Source organism: Hemitrygon akajei, chromosome 5 (assembly GCF_048418815.1).
Source record: "Hemitrygon akajei chromosome 5, sHemAka1.3, whole genome shotgun sequence".
Lineage (NCBI taxonomy): Eukaryota > Metazoa > Chordata > Chondrichthyes > Myliobatiformes > Dasyatidae > Hemitrygon > Hemitrygon akajei.
In genome coordinates, this window is record NC_133128.1 from 145,398,878 (window position 1) to 145,417,905 (window position 19,028).

General features: G+C 40.3%; 1 protein-coding gene across 3 annotated transcripts in view; it reads left to right on the plus strand.

The window, feature by feature from the left end:
• Positions 1–19,028, plus strand: part of vps8 (VPS8 subunit of CORVET complex) — a 618,230-nt gene that overhangs the window by 133,366 nt on the left and 465,836 nt on the right. For all 3 annotated transcript variants that reach the window (XM_073046772.1, XM_073046773.1, XM_073046774.1), the window contains exons 26-27: positions 4,767–4,886; positions 9,243–9,314. In XM_073046772.1, coding sequence (XP_072902873.1) covers positions 4,767–4,886; positions 9,243–9,314 — 192 coding nt within the window. The remainder of the gene's footprint in view (positions 1–4,766; positions 4,887–9,242; positions 9,315–19,028) is intronic.

Below are 19,028 nucleotides of genomic sequence, written 5' to 3' on the forward strand. Positions count from 1 at the left end.
AGTATTTCCTCAAAGCATTCCAAGAGATTTGTTAGGAAAGTCTTCCCCTTAAGGAAACCATGCTGACTCTGACCTAGTTTATCATGATCCTCCAAGTACTCTGAAACCTCAACTTTAATAATGTTACTGCAACATTTTTCCAACCACTCATGTCCTACTAATTGGCCAAGAATTTCCTTTCTTCTGCCTCCTTCCCTTCTTAAAGAGTGGATTGACATCTGCAGTTTTCCAGTCCTCTGGAACCATTCGAGAATGTCGTGATTCTGGAAAGAGCATTACAGATGCCTTGCACAATCTTTTCAGCTACCTCTTTCAGAACCCTGGGGTGTAGTGCATCTGCTCTGGGTGACTTGTCTACCTTCAGACCTTTCAGCTTGCCAAGCACCATCTCCTTAGTCACAACAACTACTCAGTTCTGACCCTGACATGTGAATTTTGGGCATACTGCTAGTGTCTTCCTCAGTGAAAACTGATGCAAAATATTTATTACGTTTGTGTGCCATTTCTCTGTCCCCCATTACTACTCCTTCAGCATCATTTTCCAGTGGTGCAATATCCACTCCTCCCTCTCTTTTACTCTTTATGTATCTGAATAATAATCTGTACTACAGGTATTCTCTTTTATATTATGGGCTAGCTTACCTTCATATTTTATCTTTGCTCTACTTATGCAATTTTTAGTTGTCTTTTTCCCCCCAAAGTTTCCCAATCCTCTAACTAATTTTAGCTATATTATATGACCTCTGTTTTGCTTTTTCCCCCACTTTTCTTGTCAGCCATGTTGTCTCCTCCTCCCTTTAGAATACTTGCTCATCTTTGGGATGTGTCTATCCTGTGCCTTCTGAATTGCCCCCAGAAACTCCAGCCATTGCTGTCATCTTCCCAACTAAAGTCCCCTTCCAATCAACTTTAGCTAGCTCCTCTCACATGTGTCTGTAATTCTCATTAGTCCTTTAGTACTGATAGGTCTGATTTTATTTTCTCCTTCTGAAACTTCAGGGTGAATTATATTATGATTACTGCTTCCTGTGAGTTCTTTTACCTTAAGTTCCCTCATCAAATCTCGTTCATTACACAACAGCCAATCCAAGATAGCCTTTCCTTAAGTGAGTTCAACCACTAGCTGCTCTAAAATGCCATCTTGTAGGCATTCTACAAATTCTCTCCCTTGGGATCCAGCACCAATATGATTTTCCCAATCTGCCTGCATACTGAAATCCCCCTTGCCCTCTTTCCATCCTTTTCTATTTCCTGTTGTAATTTATATCCTAAATCCTGGCTACTGTTTGGAGATCTGTATATAATTCTCATCAGGACCTTTTTGTTTTTGCATTTTCTTAACTGTACCCAAATGGATTCTACATCTTCCGATCCTATGTCACCTCTTTCTAAGGGTTTGATTTTTTTTTACCAACAGAGTCACCTCACTTGCTCTGTCCTGCCTGTCCTTTTGATACAATGATCTTCTTTCAGTCACGGCTCAGTGATACTGACAATGTCATACCTGCCAATCTCTAACTGTGCTACAAGATCATCTACCTTATTCCCTATACTGTGTGAGTTCAAATGTAACACCTTCCGTTCTGTATACATGACTCTTCTCAATTTTGCCCGTGTTCCACTTCAACTCATTCCATTGACTGCAACTTTGCTTTATCATCTGCCTTTCCTTCCTCATACTCTCACTACAGTGTATGTACTTGTATACCAATGGCCCCATCCTCTGCTCTATCACTCTGGTTCAGATTCCTCTGCGAAATTAGTTTAAATCCTCCCCAATAGCTCTCGCAAGGATATTAGTCCCCCTCAGGCTCAGGTGTAACCAATCCTTTTTGTACACTACAGGTAGTCCCCAAGTTACGAACGTCCGACTTACCGACAACTCGTACTTACGAACCGAGGAAGGAGAATGCCATCCTCCATTTTAAGTCAGATTGCGATGCCGTCCGCCATTTTAAGTCATTGCCGTTGACACTGTGTTGAGTGTGTAACTTTGATTTGGCTTAAATTTTTCTTAACAATATTCACCCTGACCCTGCCCCCTCCCCCATTCCGGTCAGCTGGTGGCGCAGTGAGATCAGCGTCGGGCTTGAGAATGGAGGTTCCCGAGTTTGATCCAGTGACAGACCACTCCTGCGCCGGGTTGATGTCGATCCAGTGACTCCTGTACTATCCGTGCTGGGTTGATGTTGAGCTCGCAACTCAACCTCGTAAAAAAAACCTCTTCCTCCTCCAGTTTAAATTCCCACGCGGAGTATTGTGGAGGATCAAATACCCAAACCTAGCACAGCCCCCACTTGTCCCATTTAACCTTTTTCAGTGCGGTGGACTTTAGGACCCGGGGAATTCAGTGCGGTGGTCCTTAGGACCCAGCAGAGCTTAGGAGCCGGCAAAGCATGGGACCCGCCGCCCACAGTTTTTCTGTTCCATTGACGGGAAGCGATCGCGATTGAAAATAAAGTGGAAATAATAAAGCATTTGGAAAGAGGTGAAATGCTATCGGTTATTGGAAGAGCGTTAGGCTACAGTTGGTCAACGATCGGAATAATTTTAAAGGATGACGGATAAAGTGAGAATAATGGAGCATGTGAAAGGCCCTGCTGCAATGAAAGCTACAATTATTATTAAGCAATGCAGTGGTTTAATTATTTGAATACATATGTTTCTTAAGTGTTTTATATGCATAGAAAGGTAAAATATATAGTATATACTGAGACAAATGTTTGACTAATTGACGCTAAATAATACCGGATGTACCTGTTCCGACTTACATACAAATCTGACTTAAAAATGGACAGGAATGGAACTCGTTCGTAACCCGGGGACTGCCTGTAATACTTTTCCAAGAAGAGATCCACCCAGGCCATGCTCTTTTCTTGCTGCTGACCTTAGGTAGAAAGTACAAGTGCCTCAGGACACCCACCACCAGTTTCAAGAACAGTTACTACCCTTTAACTATCAGGTTCTTGAACAAAAGAGAATAGCTACACTCATTTAAAGACTCTGCCATATGTTATTTCCTGCTCATTATTTATTGTCATTTATTTATATCTGCATTTGTGTAGTTGGCTTACAGTTAAGTTCCTGATGTTTACAGTTACTGTTCTATAGGTTTGCTCAGTATGCCAGCAGAAAATGAATCTTAGGGTTGAATCTGGTAACATGTACATAATCTGGTAATATATTTTATCTTTAATTTTAAACTTTGAAGAGATCCCAGTGCTCCAGAAATCTGAAACTCTGCCCCTGAATCAATTTCTCAGCTATTCATTCATCTGTCCCAACATCCTGTACCTGCTCTGACTAGCACATGGTATTGCGAGTAATCAAGTGATTACTACAAAGTACTATGGAGGCCATAACTTTCAGCCTCTTCCCTAACTCCCTACACCCACTGCACAGGACCTCTTCCCCCTTTCTCCTTATGTCATTGGTGCCAATGTACACCACAACCTCTGGCTGTTCACTCTCTCTCTTGAGAATATTCTGCAATTACCCTGAGATACCCTTGACTCTTTTACGGTCACAGAGTCTCCTGGCTATAACCCTAACTATCAAGATTCCTATTGCTATTGCTTTACCTGATTTTACCCTTCCCTGCTGAGCTTCAAAGTCAGCTGCGGTGCCACTGGTCTGGTTGTTGCTACTGTGCCCTGATATGTCATCCCCTTCGGCAATATCCAAAGGAATATACTTGGAGGTACGTGGTGCTGGGATTATTAGTAACACGGGAATGCTGATGGTGGAGGCCCAGCTCAAATTGATAAACAGTGGACTCTGGCCAGTAGGCGAGTTGCAGTGGGCCTGGGTTCTTGTTCAGGCAGGATTTCATTATCCTACCTCTTAAAGAGCTTCATTATGGTGGATGTGAGTGCTACTAGGCAATAGTCATTGAGACAACATACCCTGCTCTTCTTGGGCACTAAAGGCACTAGAATAATTGTTGCCTTTTTGAAGCATGTGGGATCCTCACACTGCAATGGTGAGGGGTTAAAGATATTTTTAAACACTCTGGCCATTTGGTTGGCACAGATTTTTCAGTACCCAACAAGGTACGGCATCATGACCTGACGACTTGCAAGGGATTCACCCTCTTGAAGGATGTTCTGACATTGACCTCTGAGATAGATGTGGGGATTTGCACAAATGTAGTGTTATTCTCCCTTTCAAAGCATGCATAAAAAGTGTTGCGCTCACTGGAGACTAAAGCATCATAGCCATTTGTGCTGTTATGTATTGCCTTTTCGTAAATAATGGCGTGCAAACACTGCCACAGCTACTGTGCACCAATTCTGTCTTTAGCTTCACTCAGAGTTGCCTTTTTGCACTCACAGTAACCTTCCTTAGGTTATACCTGGACTTCTTGTTTGATTATGGATTGCTGGTGTTGAACACCCCAGATTTAGCCCTCAGGATACTGTGAATCTTTCTCACTGAGAACTTTGAGTTATCCAGTTATACAGTGCTTCCACTGTATTGGTCAATTTTAATTAATTCTGAAGCTGCGCTCTGTGATACTCTGCAGGATTTGCTGTATATTCAATGCTTCAACTAGAACAATTATACATCAACCATAAGCCTGGGTTTTATGCACACAGCTCATCAAAAATGTTCTATTGCTGTTTATAAATGCATCTCCTGTGCTCCAAAAGATTTGTTGAAAGCAAAAAGGCTTTCTATGTCACATATATGTAAAAGTATATTTGAATGATGCTAATTCACATTATCTCTTTGATACATATTTTCCTGTTTTTTGTTTGTTTCAGGTCTTTGAGTTTCTGATCCGTTTGCACTCAACTGAAGTAGCTTCTGATGAAGAACTGTACCCTCAAATTAGGACACTCCTTCACTTCGATACTCGAGAGTTTCTTAATGTTTTGGCTCTGGTACAGTATTTCTACTTTAGCAATTTCAGTTTCATCAAAAGTGTGTTCAAATTTAGTTCTACTGGTGGTTTTTACACATAACATCAAAGAACTATCTTTCATCCACAACAAATCTTTAATTCTTCATTGGTTATGTTGTGGTGTTCACTTGCAGTTTTCTTTAGCTGATGAGAGTAATGCAGATCTCTTTGTTTTGCATTTTGGGACTGACTTAGCTCTTTATAGCCGTAAATAATTTTGTAATGTATTCCCTATTGTAATGTGAGAAATGTGGCAGCACACAATAGGATTATAATGACAGCAATGAGATGATGGCAGATAATCTGTTCATAAGTGATTTTACCCTTAATGCCAAAGTAACAGCTCTTCAAAGAATTTTATACATCTACCTGAGAAAACAGTTTATTGTTTAATGTTGATCTGAAAGATGCTGCTTCTCCCAGGACACCATTCCCTCAGACTAAGATGGAGTATCTACCTGCATTTTATGCTTCAGGTTGGACTTGAACCCACATTATCAAATGTGATGAATACTGTTCATAGAACCTCAGCTAACAAATGATTATTCTTAAATTATGGGCCCACACTCACTGTAGTCATCATTTTAATCATGGGCGTTGCCACTATCAATTAGCATTGTATAATTTTGTTTGATTTGTTTTTATTTTTGTGTAACTTAAGTTTCTTATGTTATGTGACTGTGATGTTGCTGCAGGTGGGTTTTTCATTCCATCTTTGCATACATGGACTTGTGCATATGACAGTAAATGCAAATTCCACTGTCAGTTCAATGCTGTCCCTGTACTTGAGCAGATATTTGATTCTGAGAGTTCTGTTCACGAGCTGAATTAAAATTGTCTGGATTAGATTATCTAGCTCGTACAAGCCTTTGCAAGTTGTTTTCCCCCAGTTCATTGTGCATTTTATCTAAGGGGCTAAGTTTCATGAGGCAAGAATACTTTTTTTAAATGTAGTCCTTCTGTAGCCTGAGGCAGCCAAAATCTATAGTAGATGGCTCAGCTGTTTCAGCTCAAACAATGGATTCAGCTTTTCTTAGTTCATTTAGATTTGCATCATGTTGAACAGCATGTTCACTCACAAGATAATTGGAAATCTGCACGTGTGTGAGTAGTTAATACGCATAATTAGTTGGTATTTAAAATAATTTCAGAGTCTTACTTTTATGGGAGTTCTAATAAACCTGTGGAGTTGTTTTACAGGGTTTGTGCTGTATTGAGTTTTTTTTCCACCAACTAAATACTAGAAATGAATTCATCCTCCATAATTAAACTCACCTTGAATTTATCCTCTGTGCATTTCACTGTACGTGAAAGAAAGCTACTCTTTAAAACACTATTACTGCTAACTTAGATTTTAAATTTAACCCTCCCTCCCACTATTACAGTATTACCCTTGCCGCATACATGTCTAATTTTCTGATGTATACTCTTTATTACTGTTACGGTTTGTGTGGCTTACAAGTAACTCCTTATGTTTTCACACTGTTGTTCTTGACTTAACCCAAACTGATGTTTTTTTGTAAAGGCTCTTATCTAATTGCCTTTAGGAAGGTAGTAGTGACCTGCTGTAACAAACTACAGCAATACTTCTGGCATAGGCATGCCCATATTTCTGATGGATAGATAGATTGACCGAGCTCTGGTGAAGGACCACTGATATTTTCCTACAGGGCTAATATAGAAATTGGAGAGGAACTTGTCTTCGGTTGTGCACCAATTTGCTCCGTGTCCTTAATCCTTGAGCATCCGAGGGGGGACTTTTTTCACCAAAAGAATGGTGTGTCCAGAGTGTTCTGCCTGAGAGTGGTGGAAGCAGAGTTGCTGACAGCACTTTAGAGACAAACACTTGAATTCATTTGTTGCCATGTGTTGCTCTCTGGATATTGAGATATTGAAGCGCAAGGTTGTATTTATTAATTTGTCTAAAATCAGACAGTTAAAAGCTGTTGATATTTCAAGTGTACATTTAGTTTTTACTTTTAAAAGTTGTGAAACACTTCTACAATATTAAAGAGCTAATAAACTTGTAAAGTTAACAGAATTTGTTTACATTAGTATAGCTTGTGTTTCATACCTTCTGAGGTAATGCAGGTTCATTCCTGCTGCTTTTGGACATCAAAGTCAAATATATCAAAGTATGTTTATATCATATACTACCTTTAAATTCATTTTCTTGCAGACATTTACAGGAAAATAAAGAAATACAAAGGAATAAAAAACTATAGATAATGAAGAATTGCAAACAAGCAATGTGCAAAGGAAGATACATTATGCAAATTAAAAAAAGAACTAATACTGACAAAACGAGCTGTAGAGTTCATGAATGTGAGTCTATAGGTTGTGGGTTTGTAAGAGGTGTGAGTGAAGTTATCCATGCTGATTCAGGAGACTGATAGTTGTGGAGTAATAACTGTTTGCTGAACTTGTTGGTGTGGGGCCTAAGGCTCCTGCACCTCTTGCCCAATGGTAGTAGCGAGAAGAGGTCACGGCCTGGGTGATGGGAGTCTGTGATAATAGATGTTGATTTTTTTGTGGTGCTGAATAATAGGAATGTATTTGCTTGTGATGGACATGGAATGCAAGTGAAATGCAGATTTTTTTAAAATGCTGGAAACTTTGTTTCCACAATTACTTCTGCTAACTCAGAAACCAAATTTGGGCCTACACCCTGGTTGCTCTTGCAAAAGTCTTCAATTAAATGTCTTCAGTAGTTAATTTGGGGGGGGGGGTAGGGGAAACATGAGATATCAGAACAAGTGAAACAGGTGTGATGCAGACAGTGGAGCCGAAATGGCAAGCTGTATCTTTTGCATCCATAAGTACTGCTTGATTCGATGGCTTCTTCCCGCATTCCTTTTTTTGTTCTACAATGTAATATTTACTCAAGAATATTATATCAGTTATAATGCAGCTTCCTTACAACTTTTTTGAAAGTATGATTTTTCAGGCTTGGTAGCATGGTTCTTCTGGTCATTGTAGATTCATATCTCACCAGCTCAAAATAACTGAGCCATTAAAGAAAGAAAGAAAGGTGTCAGATGAGGTATTAAAAAGGCATCACATCTCAGATAGGTAAAAGGTTCAATTATGGCAATATCTTGTTGAGCAGGGAAGTTGCATCTAGTGCTGTGACAAGTCTCTATCCCTTAAAGGCACTGCAGATATTATCTGGTTATTATGTTTGTGGGACATTGTTCAGCAGAAACTGGATGTTGTTTCAACAATATGTGTGAACCAAGGAGATGGTGGTGGACTTTAGGAGATCTAGGCCTCATATGGAGCCAGTGATCATTAATGGAGAATGTGTGGAGCAGGTTAAGACCTACAAGTATCTGGGAGTACAGTTAGATGAGAAGCTAGACTGGACTGCCAACACAGATGCCTTGTGCAGGAAGGCACAGAGTCGACTGTACTTCCTTAGAAGGTTGGCGTCATTCAATGTCTGTAGTGAGATGCTGAAGATGTTCTATAGGTCAGTTGTGGAGAGCGCCCTCTTCTTTGTGGTGGCGTGTTGGGGAGGAAGCATTAAGAAGAGGGACGCCTCACGTCTTAATAAGCTGGTAAGGAAGGCGGGCTCTGTCGTGGGCAAAGTACTGGAGAGTTTAACATCGGTAGCTGAGCGAAGGGCGCTGAGTAGGCTACGGTCAATTATAGAAAACTCTGAACATCCTCTACATAGCACCATCCAGAGACAGAGAAGCAGTTTCAGCGACAGGTTACTTTCGATGCAATGCTCCTCAGACAGGATGAAGAGGTCAATACTCCCCAATGCCATTAGGCTTTACAATTCAACCGCCAGGACTTAAGAACTTTTTAAAAGCTATTATTAATGCTTTTTGAGATAGTGATTTAGATGCATATCATATTTTTTACTGAGTTAAGTATTGTATGTAATTAGTTTTGCTACTACAAGTGTATGGGACATTGGAAAAAAAAAGTTGAATTTCCCCATGGGGATGAATAAAGTATCTATCTATCTATCATCTATCTATCTAACTTCGAAAGTGTCACTTTAATTGTTAAAGGTGTTGAAGCACCAAAGTGGTGCAAAATTTTCTCATTTAATTTTCTATGAAAAGCAAAATTTCATTGATTTTAAAGGTTTATACAGATTAATTTTTCCATTTTGTGCTTTCTTTAATTATGGAGTAGCATTTGATAAAAGTCATGGATCTATGTTTCTTCTATCCTGAGCAGATTATGATGCAGTGAACCTTAAAAAGAAGTGATGTAAAAATTATAAGGAAGATTTGTTTGTTCTTCTCTCAAAACCTCCATAAACTCATTTTGGTGTATAACACCAAATTCAGCAATGTGCTGTCTTTGTTTTCAATAGACTTTTGAAGACTTCAGAAATGACAAGCAAGCAGTGGAGCATCAGCAGAGGATTGTGGATATTTTACTCAAGGTAAGAATTCTTTGAAAAAAAAATGGCAGTAGTCTCTGCAATGGTATAAGATGTGTTTGTTGATGAAGTCCATTTGGGGCGATTTATACTAGCTGGGCTTGGTCTGCATCTTAGCTGCTGGAGGCTTTGTGCTGAAAAGAATTTTGGTGGTGTTAATGTCGGGGATTCCAGAACGCAAACTGATGAAGGAAAAACTGCACGGTCCAGTATGATTTACCTGAGAGTGAAACTATTAGTGACGATGATCATTCTTTCAGGTGTTATGCTTTGGGAGATGCTGTTGCAGTAGGCTTGTCAAATAACTACAGTGCATATGTCGACGTATAATAAAGCTGCAGTGTGTTGTTGTTGGAAGTGAATATTAAAAGTGGTGTTTGGAGTACTTGCCGTACAACTAAGTTGCCTTGGGTGCAGTAGAGTATCTTTGGGGTTGCAGGGCCATTGCTGCATTTGCACTCACTTGGGCGGTTTGGAGAGTATTCCTCCACTATTCTAACATGATTTGTAAACAGTGTGAAAATTGGTTTGTGGAAACAGTTGAATCACTTGTGGTAGGAAACCCAACACACGTGAATACTGTTTGTCTCGTAGATGGTGCATTTAGAAATATTTAAGTCTTCGTATCTATTTATACACCACACATTCTTGTTGGTTAAAAAATACCATTCATCTACTTCTAGTGCAGATACAACAACTGTTTTTTTGATCTATCTGTCCTTTGTGAGCTATCATCGGCATGATGAAAATTATACTGTAAGCAGAGCATGCAAACATAGCAAAGAACATAGAACAGTGCAACACACCATGATGTTGTGACGCCCAATACAGTTCTAGTTCAAAGTTTGAGGTAAATCTATTATCTAAGTACATATATGTCACCATGTACATCCCTGAGATTTATTTTATTTATTTATTTTTTAAAAATTTTTTTAATTAGTTTTTCAAAACATTTTACAAAATTAAAAACCCTAAATCCCAATGAGGAGCATTAATACAGAGCAAGGTTAAGCATACAATAACAATATGCTACAGAGGAAGAGAATTTAACAAAAAAGCACCTAAATTAAAGACAAGTGAGCTTAGTGTCCTCCCCAAGCCCCACAACACAAGAAAAAAACAACAACTCCAGACGAACCACCACACAATATAGAGAGTATAAGTCCGGACAGTCAAACTCCCAGACTGTGAATACACTTAGCAACAGAGGATAATAATGCCTACTACCAGAAAAAAAAAGGGAGCTGAAAGCAAGGGACCGAAAAGAAAAAAAAAACCCTAGTCAAGAGGAAGGTTATGAAAGTACTCGATAAAAGGCCCCCAGATCTTATGGAACTTTAAATCCGAATTGAGAACTGAATAATGAATTTTTTCGAGGTCCAAGCAGGCCATAATGTCGTTAAGCCATTGTGCATGAGTGGGCGGGGCAACATCTCTCCATCTAAGGAGGATCAAGCGTCTCGCCAGGAGAGAGGCAAAGGATAGTATTCGGCATTTGGTCGGACCCAGACATAAATCTGTCTCGCCCCAAAAACCGAACAGAGCAATTAAGGGGTTAGGTTCTAGGTGCTGATTCAGAATACCCGATAGTGTAGTGAAGACATCTTTCCAGAATTTCTCCAAGCTAGGACAGAGCCAGTACATATGGATGAGAGAGGCCACGCCCCTCTTGCATTTATCACAGAGCGGACTAATGCCAGGGTAGAATCGAGATAGTTTAGATTTAGACATATGGGCTCTATGAACAATCTTAAACTGTAAGAGACAATGGCGAGCACAAAGAGAGGTTGAGTTAACCGATTTGAGAACTGAGTCCCAGCTCTCCTCGGATAAGGAGATATTTAAATCCTGCTCCCAGGCCATTTTAATTTTATCCACAGGGGCCCGTCGTAAGGCTGCTAGTTTATCTTGGATAATTGAAATTAAACCTTTACCTAGTGGATTAATGGAGAGAAATAGGTCCATAGCATTTTTCGCAGGCATTTCAGGAAAGTTAGGAATTAAAGGAGCAGTGAAGTGTCGGATTTGAAGATATCTGAAAAAGTGAGCATTAGGCAGGTTGAACTTAACAGAGAGCTGTTGAAAAGAAGCAAAGCGGTTATCAATGAAGAGATCTTCAAAATGTCTAATGCCCTTCCTGTACCAAACATGGAATGCTGAATCGAACGTGGTAGGTAAAAAAAGGTGATTGTGTGCGACAGGGCTAGAAATGGAAAACCCTTGGAAACCATAGCATTTCCTGAACTGAGCCCATATACGCAAAGTGTGTCTAACCAGAGGATTAGCTATTGATCTGGGCAGACTGCTAGGGAGTGCAGAGCCAAGAAGTGCAGATATAGATAATTCTTTAGTGGAGCTCAACTCCATTGCCACCCAATTAGGGCACTCAGGTTGACCGTGGAAGAAAGACCAGAAGGCAGCACAACATATATTAGCTGCCCAGTAATATAAGCGAAAGTTAGATAAAGCCATGCCACCCTCTTTTTTAGATTTTTGGAGGTGGATTTTATTAATTCTAGAGCGCTTATTCTGCCACAGATATGACAAAATAATAGAGTCTAAGGAATCAAAAAAAGATTTAGGAATAAAAATTGGGATAGATTGAAATAAGTATAAAAATTTGGGGAGAACGTACATTTTGACAACATTGATACGACCTACCAAGGACATAGATAGAGGTGACCATTGTACCAGACTCTGTTTTGTAGCATATGAAAGATTGACAAAGTTTTCACGAAAGAGATCTTTAGACTTCCTTGTGACTGTAATTCCAAGATAAGTGAATTGATTATGGACTACTTTAAAAGGGAGATCAGGAAATATTAGTTCTTGTGCTTCTTTATTAATTGGGAAAAGTTCACTCTTATGTAAGTTGAGTTTATAGCCAGAGATCTGGCTAAACTGGTCAAGAAGTGAAAACATTAGAGGTAAGGATGTAGACGGATATGAGAGAAAGAGTAGTAAGTCATCAGCATAGAGAGAGACTTTATGCTCAACACCCCTTCTCCAAATCCCGGTCAGTTCAGGACATTTTCGAAATGCTATCGCCAGAGGTTCTATAGCCAAATCAAAGAGAAAGGGACTTAAGGGGCATCCCTGACGGGTGCCACGGTTGAGATTGAATACTTGGGATTTCTGAAAGTTAGTTAGAACAGAAGCAGTAGGACACAGGTACAGCAATTGGATCCAAGAGATGAAACTTTGGCCGAGGTCAAATTTTTCTAAGACTGCAAAAAGGTAGTTCCACTCTATACGATCAAATGCTTTCTCCGCATCAAGGGAGATAACACATTCAGGAGTCCCAGTTGGAACTGAGTATAAAATATTAAATAGACGCAGAATGTTAAAAAAAGGGAGACGGTTTTTAATAAAGCCTGTTTGGTCATCAGAGATAATGGAGGGAATAATGGTTTCTAATCTATGAGCCAACACTTTAGCTAAGATCTTTACATCAACATTGAGCAGAGAGATAGGCCTGTACGAGGAACACTCTGTTGGGTCTTTGCCCTTTTTTAAAAGAAGAATAATAGATGCCTCATTGAAAGAGGGTGGCAATTTGCCGTAGTTAAACGAGTCAGATAATACTGAAAGTAACTGAGGAGAAAGAAGTGAGGAGAATGATTTATAAAATTCCACAGGGAACCCATCAGGTCCAGGAGATTTCCCTGAGGACAGTGCAGAAATTGCAAAAGATATTTCTTCTAGTGATATAGGCGCATTAAGTTTGGCTTTGAAATCAGATGAAAGTGAGGGGATATTCAGATTCTGTAAAAATTGATCCACAGAGATATTGTCATTCAGGGCTTCAGAGGAATAAAGCCGAGAATAAAAATTTTTAAATGCGTCATTAATTTCTAAATGATCCGATGTAAAGTCTCCGTTCTCCTTCCGGATCTTTGTAATATGTTGTTTGGCTTTAGAACGCCTCAGCTGATTGGCTAGGAATTTACCAGACTTATCCCCATGAATGTAAAAGCGGCTCTTGCTTTCGAGAAGTTGGCGTTCGACAGGTTGAGTGGACAGAAGGTTAAATTTAGTTTGGAGTTCAACGCGCTTCTTGTATAATTCAGGGTTCTTCGTTTGGGCATATAATTGATGCACATCTTTAATCTGGTTAATGAGGTCTGCTCGATCTGCACGGGATCTTCTATTGAGATTTGCTGTGTAAGAGATTATTTGACCCCTCAAATATGCTTTCATGGCATCCCAGACAATCTGGGATGGCACTTCAGGTGATGTATTAGTGTTAAAATAGGTTATCTGGTCTTTAATAAATTTTATGAAATCATCATCCGATAATAAAGTTGAATCGAACCGCCAGTGTTTGTTCCTCTGAGGGAGACCGGGAAAGTTCAGAGAGAGGGTAATTGGGGCATGGTCAGAAATCAGTATACTCTGATAGTCACAAGTGTGGGCAAATGGGATAAGTTGGTTATCGAGTAGGAAATAGTCAATTCTAGTGAAGGTATGGTGAACATGTGAGAAAAAGGAATAATCTCTCTCCGTAGGATGGAGGAAACGCCATATATCAGAGATACCAAAATTAGAGAGAAACGACTGAATAGCTAAGGCAGATTTGGTAGGTGATCTGGTAACAGAGGACGATCGGTCCAGTTTAGGATCCAACCAACAGTTAAAGTCACCACCCAATATAAGAGAATATGAGTTTAAGTCTGGTAGTGAGGAAAAAAACTGTTCAAAAAAGTTAACATCATCAAAGTTGGGGGCATACAGGTTTGCTAGTGCAACTTTAGTGTTATATAGTTTACCAGAAACAATAATAAAACGGCCATTTGTGTCCAATATTTTATTATGGAGTTCAAAAGGAATATTTGAGTTAATAAGAATGGAGACTCCCCTAGCTTTAGCGGCAAAGGATGAATGAAAATGCTGACCCGCCCACTTGGACAGAAGCCGGGAGTTATCGAAACAACGAATATGAGTTTCTTGGAGGAAAGCAATGTCAGCTTTGAGTTGTTTAATATGTGAGAATACCTTCCTCCTTTTAACAGGGTGGTTCAGTCCCTTTACATTCCAGCTCACAAATTTAAGTGCACTAGCCATTAGATAGATAGATAGATAGATACTTTATTCATCCCCATGGGGAAATTCAACTTTTTTTCCAATGTCCCATACACTTGCTGAAGCAAAACTAATTACATACAATACTTAACTCAGTAAAAAAATATGATATGCATCTAAATCACCGTCTCAAAAAGCATTAATAGCTTTTAAAAAGTTCTTAAGTCCTGGAGGTAGAATTGTAAAGCCTAATGGCATTGGGGAGTATTGACCTCTTCATCCTGTCTGAGGAGCATTGCATCGATAGTAACCTGTCACTGAAACTGCTTCTCTGTCTCTGGATGGTGCTATGTAGAGGATGTTCAGAGTTATCCATAATTGACCGTAGCCTACTCAGCGCCCTTCGCTCAGCTACCGATGTTAAACTCTCCAGTACTTTGCCCACGACAGAGCCCGCCTTCCTTACCAGCTTATTAAGACGTGAGGCGTCCCTCCTCTTAATGCTTCCTCCCCAACACGCCACCACAAAGAAGAGGGCGCTCTCCACAACTGACCTATAGAACATCTTCAGCATCTCACTGCAGACATTGAATGACGCCAACCTTCTTAGGAAGTACATTCGACTCTAATGCACTAATTACTAATGCATAAAAGGCAGCAGGCATATAAAAAATCAAGCGGTACAATAGCAGACTGGGAGCAGAGATGTAAACATAGATTCGTAAGGTCAAAATATAAACATGTCCTAAACAATAAAGAAATGTTGGAACTGGAAAACCCACCCCACCCACACAACCCAAAACTAGACGGCTACCAAAACAAGTAGCTAGCTCTACCAAAAAAATTAACCCAAATACAACTTCCAGATCTGTGTCATTGACAGCAGTTCCGTATAAATGCTATAACAAACAGTAACTAGTTTATACACTAGAAAACATAACTACAGATTAGAACACCTTCTGCCGAGATATACAACGTAATACAGAGAAAATCGGAAGAAAACCAAAACTAACCTACCCGCGAAATATTATAGAAGGATAAAGTAAGAGAAAGGGAAAAAAAAAGGTAAGAAGGAAAAAGAAAAAAAGAGGAAGGGGAAAATTATAAATTCAAGACGAGTATTTATCAACCGTTTACCGAGAAGGGAGAAAAAAACATTCAGAGAATGGAAAAAAAAGGGGGTGAAGAAAAGAAAAAGATAAAATAAATAAGTATTTAAAACAGAGGAAAAATAAATCAGCAGTTGAACTGTGAACCGACAAACAGGGAGGCCTTCACTAAAGACTTCAAACCTCCAAAACAAGTTAGATTTAGTTGTAGAACTCTGTAGGTAAAGTTATACAGAGGTAAAAATAGATTACACACACACCAAATCCCGGGAGAGATTGTCAACAGCCTTTAGAGTTTCAGTGAATAATGTCTGAGTGATTCAAGTGAATTCCGAGTCCAGAGAAAGTAATTTTACTACGAGGAGTACTTATCCACCATTTTAGGAGGTCCGATCAGATTCCGAAGATGACTGGATAGCCGGAAGACTTGCCACAAACGCTTCAGCTTCCCTCGCTGATTTGAACCACTTGAATTCCCCGGTATTAAACTTGATTCTTAGGTCAGCAAGATTACGAAAGGAAGGTTTGAAACCACGATCAAAAAGCACTTTCATTACGCCTTTATACTCAGCGCGCATCTTTAAGGTCTGGGGTGCAAAATCTTCCACAAAGCGAATGGTTGTATCCTGGAAAGAAAAAGAGCCTCTGCAACGTGCCTCCACAATCAGACTGTGTTTTACCTGGTATTGATGGAAGCACAAGATTACTGGTCGCGGACGGGTGCCCAGAATTCCGGGGGAAACATAGACTCTGTGTGCCCGTTCGAGCTCGGGCGGGTTTGGAAGCAGATCCTTCCCGAATATCTCACAGAGAAACTCGGCGAAAAACTTCACGGTTGACCCCTTCTCAGTTGCCTCTGGTAATCCCAGAATTCTGATGTTGCAGCGTCTGCTGCGATTTTCGAGATCCACCATTTTGGAAAGAAGTTTATTAGATTTTTCCTCTAAGCTGGAACAGAGAGTCTCCAAGTATCGAACCCGACTTTCTAAAGCTTCAGAAGTCAAATCGATGCGAGATAAGTGTTCAGCATGTTTGTCCACTTTATCGTTGATCTGATCCAGTTTCTCTTCTCACTGTTTGAAAGCGGTTTTAATTTCCTTTAAGATTTCGTCTCGGAGATTTGCAAGCGCCTCCATCGTCACGTCCGACGAGGTCGTAGTTTCTTTTCTCCCGGATTTAGAACTCTTGCTAGACATTGTAGGTTAGATATATTCACAGGCAAGTAAGAGATACCGAAATAATTCCTAACTAAGCTTTATAAAATGGAGACATTTAGTGTAAAGGTAGCGACAGTAACGGAACAAATGTTCGGAGCAGCTAAGCAATCGCCATCTTACCGGAAGTCCCCGAGATTCATTTTCATGTAGACATATACAGTAAATCCAAGAAATTCAGTAGAATCAAAGAAAGACTGCCCCCAACAGAATGGACAAACAACCAACGTGCAAAAGACAACAAACTGTGCAAATACAAAAGAAAAATAATGATAAGTAAATAAATAAATAAGCAATGAATAAAGAAAACATGAAATCAAGTGTGCTTGAAAGTGAGTCTATAGGTTGTAGGAACAGTTCAGTAATGGGGCGGGTGAAGTTATTCCCTCTGGTTCAGTAGCCTGATGGTTGAGGGATAATAACTGTTCATGACCCAGGTGGTGTGGGTACAGAGGCTCCTGTACCTGCTTCCAGATAGCAGCAGTGAGAAAAGAGCATGACCTGGATGAAGGGGGTCCTTGATGATGGATGCAGCTTTCTTGTGATAGCACACAATGTAAATGTGCTCAATGAAAGGGAGGGCTTTACCCTGTTTGACTGGGCCATATCCACTACTTTTTGTAGGATTTTCCATTCAAGGGCATTGATTTATCAGTACCAGGCCGTGATAGAACCAGTCAATATACTCTTCACCACACATCTGTTAACATTTGTTAATGTTTCAGATGTTGTATTGAATCTTGCAAACTTCTAAGGAAGTAGAGGCACTGCCATGCTTTCTTCATAATGACACTTATGTGCTGGACCCAGGGCAGATCCTCTGAATTGATAACATTGAGGAAGTTAAAGGGGGTGATCCTTTTCACTGCTGATGACTTGATGAGATCTGGCTCATGGAACTATGGTTTCCTTCTGAAGTCAATAATAAGCTGCTTGGTCTGTCTGACATTGAGTGAGAGGTGGTTGTCATGCACCACTCAGCCAGATTATCAGTCCCTCTAAACGAGATTTGTCACCGCCTTTGATTCAGTCAATAATAGTGGTGACGGTAACTTAAATATGGCATTGGAGCTGTGCTTAGTCACACAGTCATAAGTATAAAGCAAGTTGACCAGGGAGCTAAGCACACAGCCTTGTGGTGCACCTGTGCTAAGGGAGATTGTGGAGGAGATGTTGTTGACAATCAAAACTTACTGGGGTCTGCAAGTGAGGATATCAAGGATTCAGTTGCATAAGGAAGTATTAGGGCTAAGATCCTGAAACATATTGTTTAGAACTGAGAGGATGATAGTATTGAATGCTCAGCTGTAGTCGATGAAGAGCATCCTGATGTATGCATCTTTGCTGTCCAGGAGTTCCAGGGTGAGTGAAGAGCCATTGCAATGACATCTGTTCTGGAGCTGTTGTGACTGTAGGCAAATAGGAACAGATCCAAATTGCTTCTCAGGCAGGAGATGATGTGTTTCATCACCAACGTTTCAAAACACTTCATCACTGTGGATGTAATTGCTGCTGGATGATAGTCATGAGGCAGGTTATGATGTTCTTCTTTGGCATTGGTATAATGGAAGCCTGCTTGAAGTAGGCGTGTACCCCAGACTGCCAAAGCAAGAGGTTAAAGATCTCAGTGAACACTCCAGTCATTTGATCAACACAGGTTTTTAGTACTTCGGCCAGGTGTCCCATCTGGGTGGATGCTTTTGCTGGGTTCACCCTCCTGAAGAATGCTCTCATGTCAGCCTCAGAGACTGAAATCAGAGGGTCGTCGAGGGTTGTGAAAATTGGTAAAGGTTCCTTCATGTTTTGATGGTCAAAATGAGCGTAGAAGTCATTGAGCTCATCTGGCAGCGAAGCCTTGTTGTAACCTTTGTCATTTGGTTTCACGTTGTAAGAGATAATTGCATTTAAGCCCTGCCACAGCTGTTGAGCATCCTCTAGTGATTCATGTTTGGTCTGGAATTGCCACTTCACACATATGATGGCTTTCTGGAGATTGGACCTGGACTACTTGTATTATACTTGGTTGCCAGACCTGTATATTACTGGTCTGATCTTTAGCAGATTGTGGATCGTATAGTTCATGCGGAGCTTCTGGTTGGGGAACACTGGATGATTTTGTGGGGACACACTCATCCATGGCTGTTTTTATGAAGTCTGTGATAACTGTGGCATAGATGTTCAGATCCTCTGCATCCTTGAACACAGCCCAGTCCACTGACTTGAAGCAATCCTGTAGTCGTTCTTCTGCCTCCTGCAACCACTTCTTGTTGTCCTTGTCTTCAGAGCCTTGTTCTTATGGAAGTCAGAGGAAGATGGCCACGTGGTCAGATTTCCTGAAATGCGGTCTAAACATGGAATGGTAGGCCTTCCCT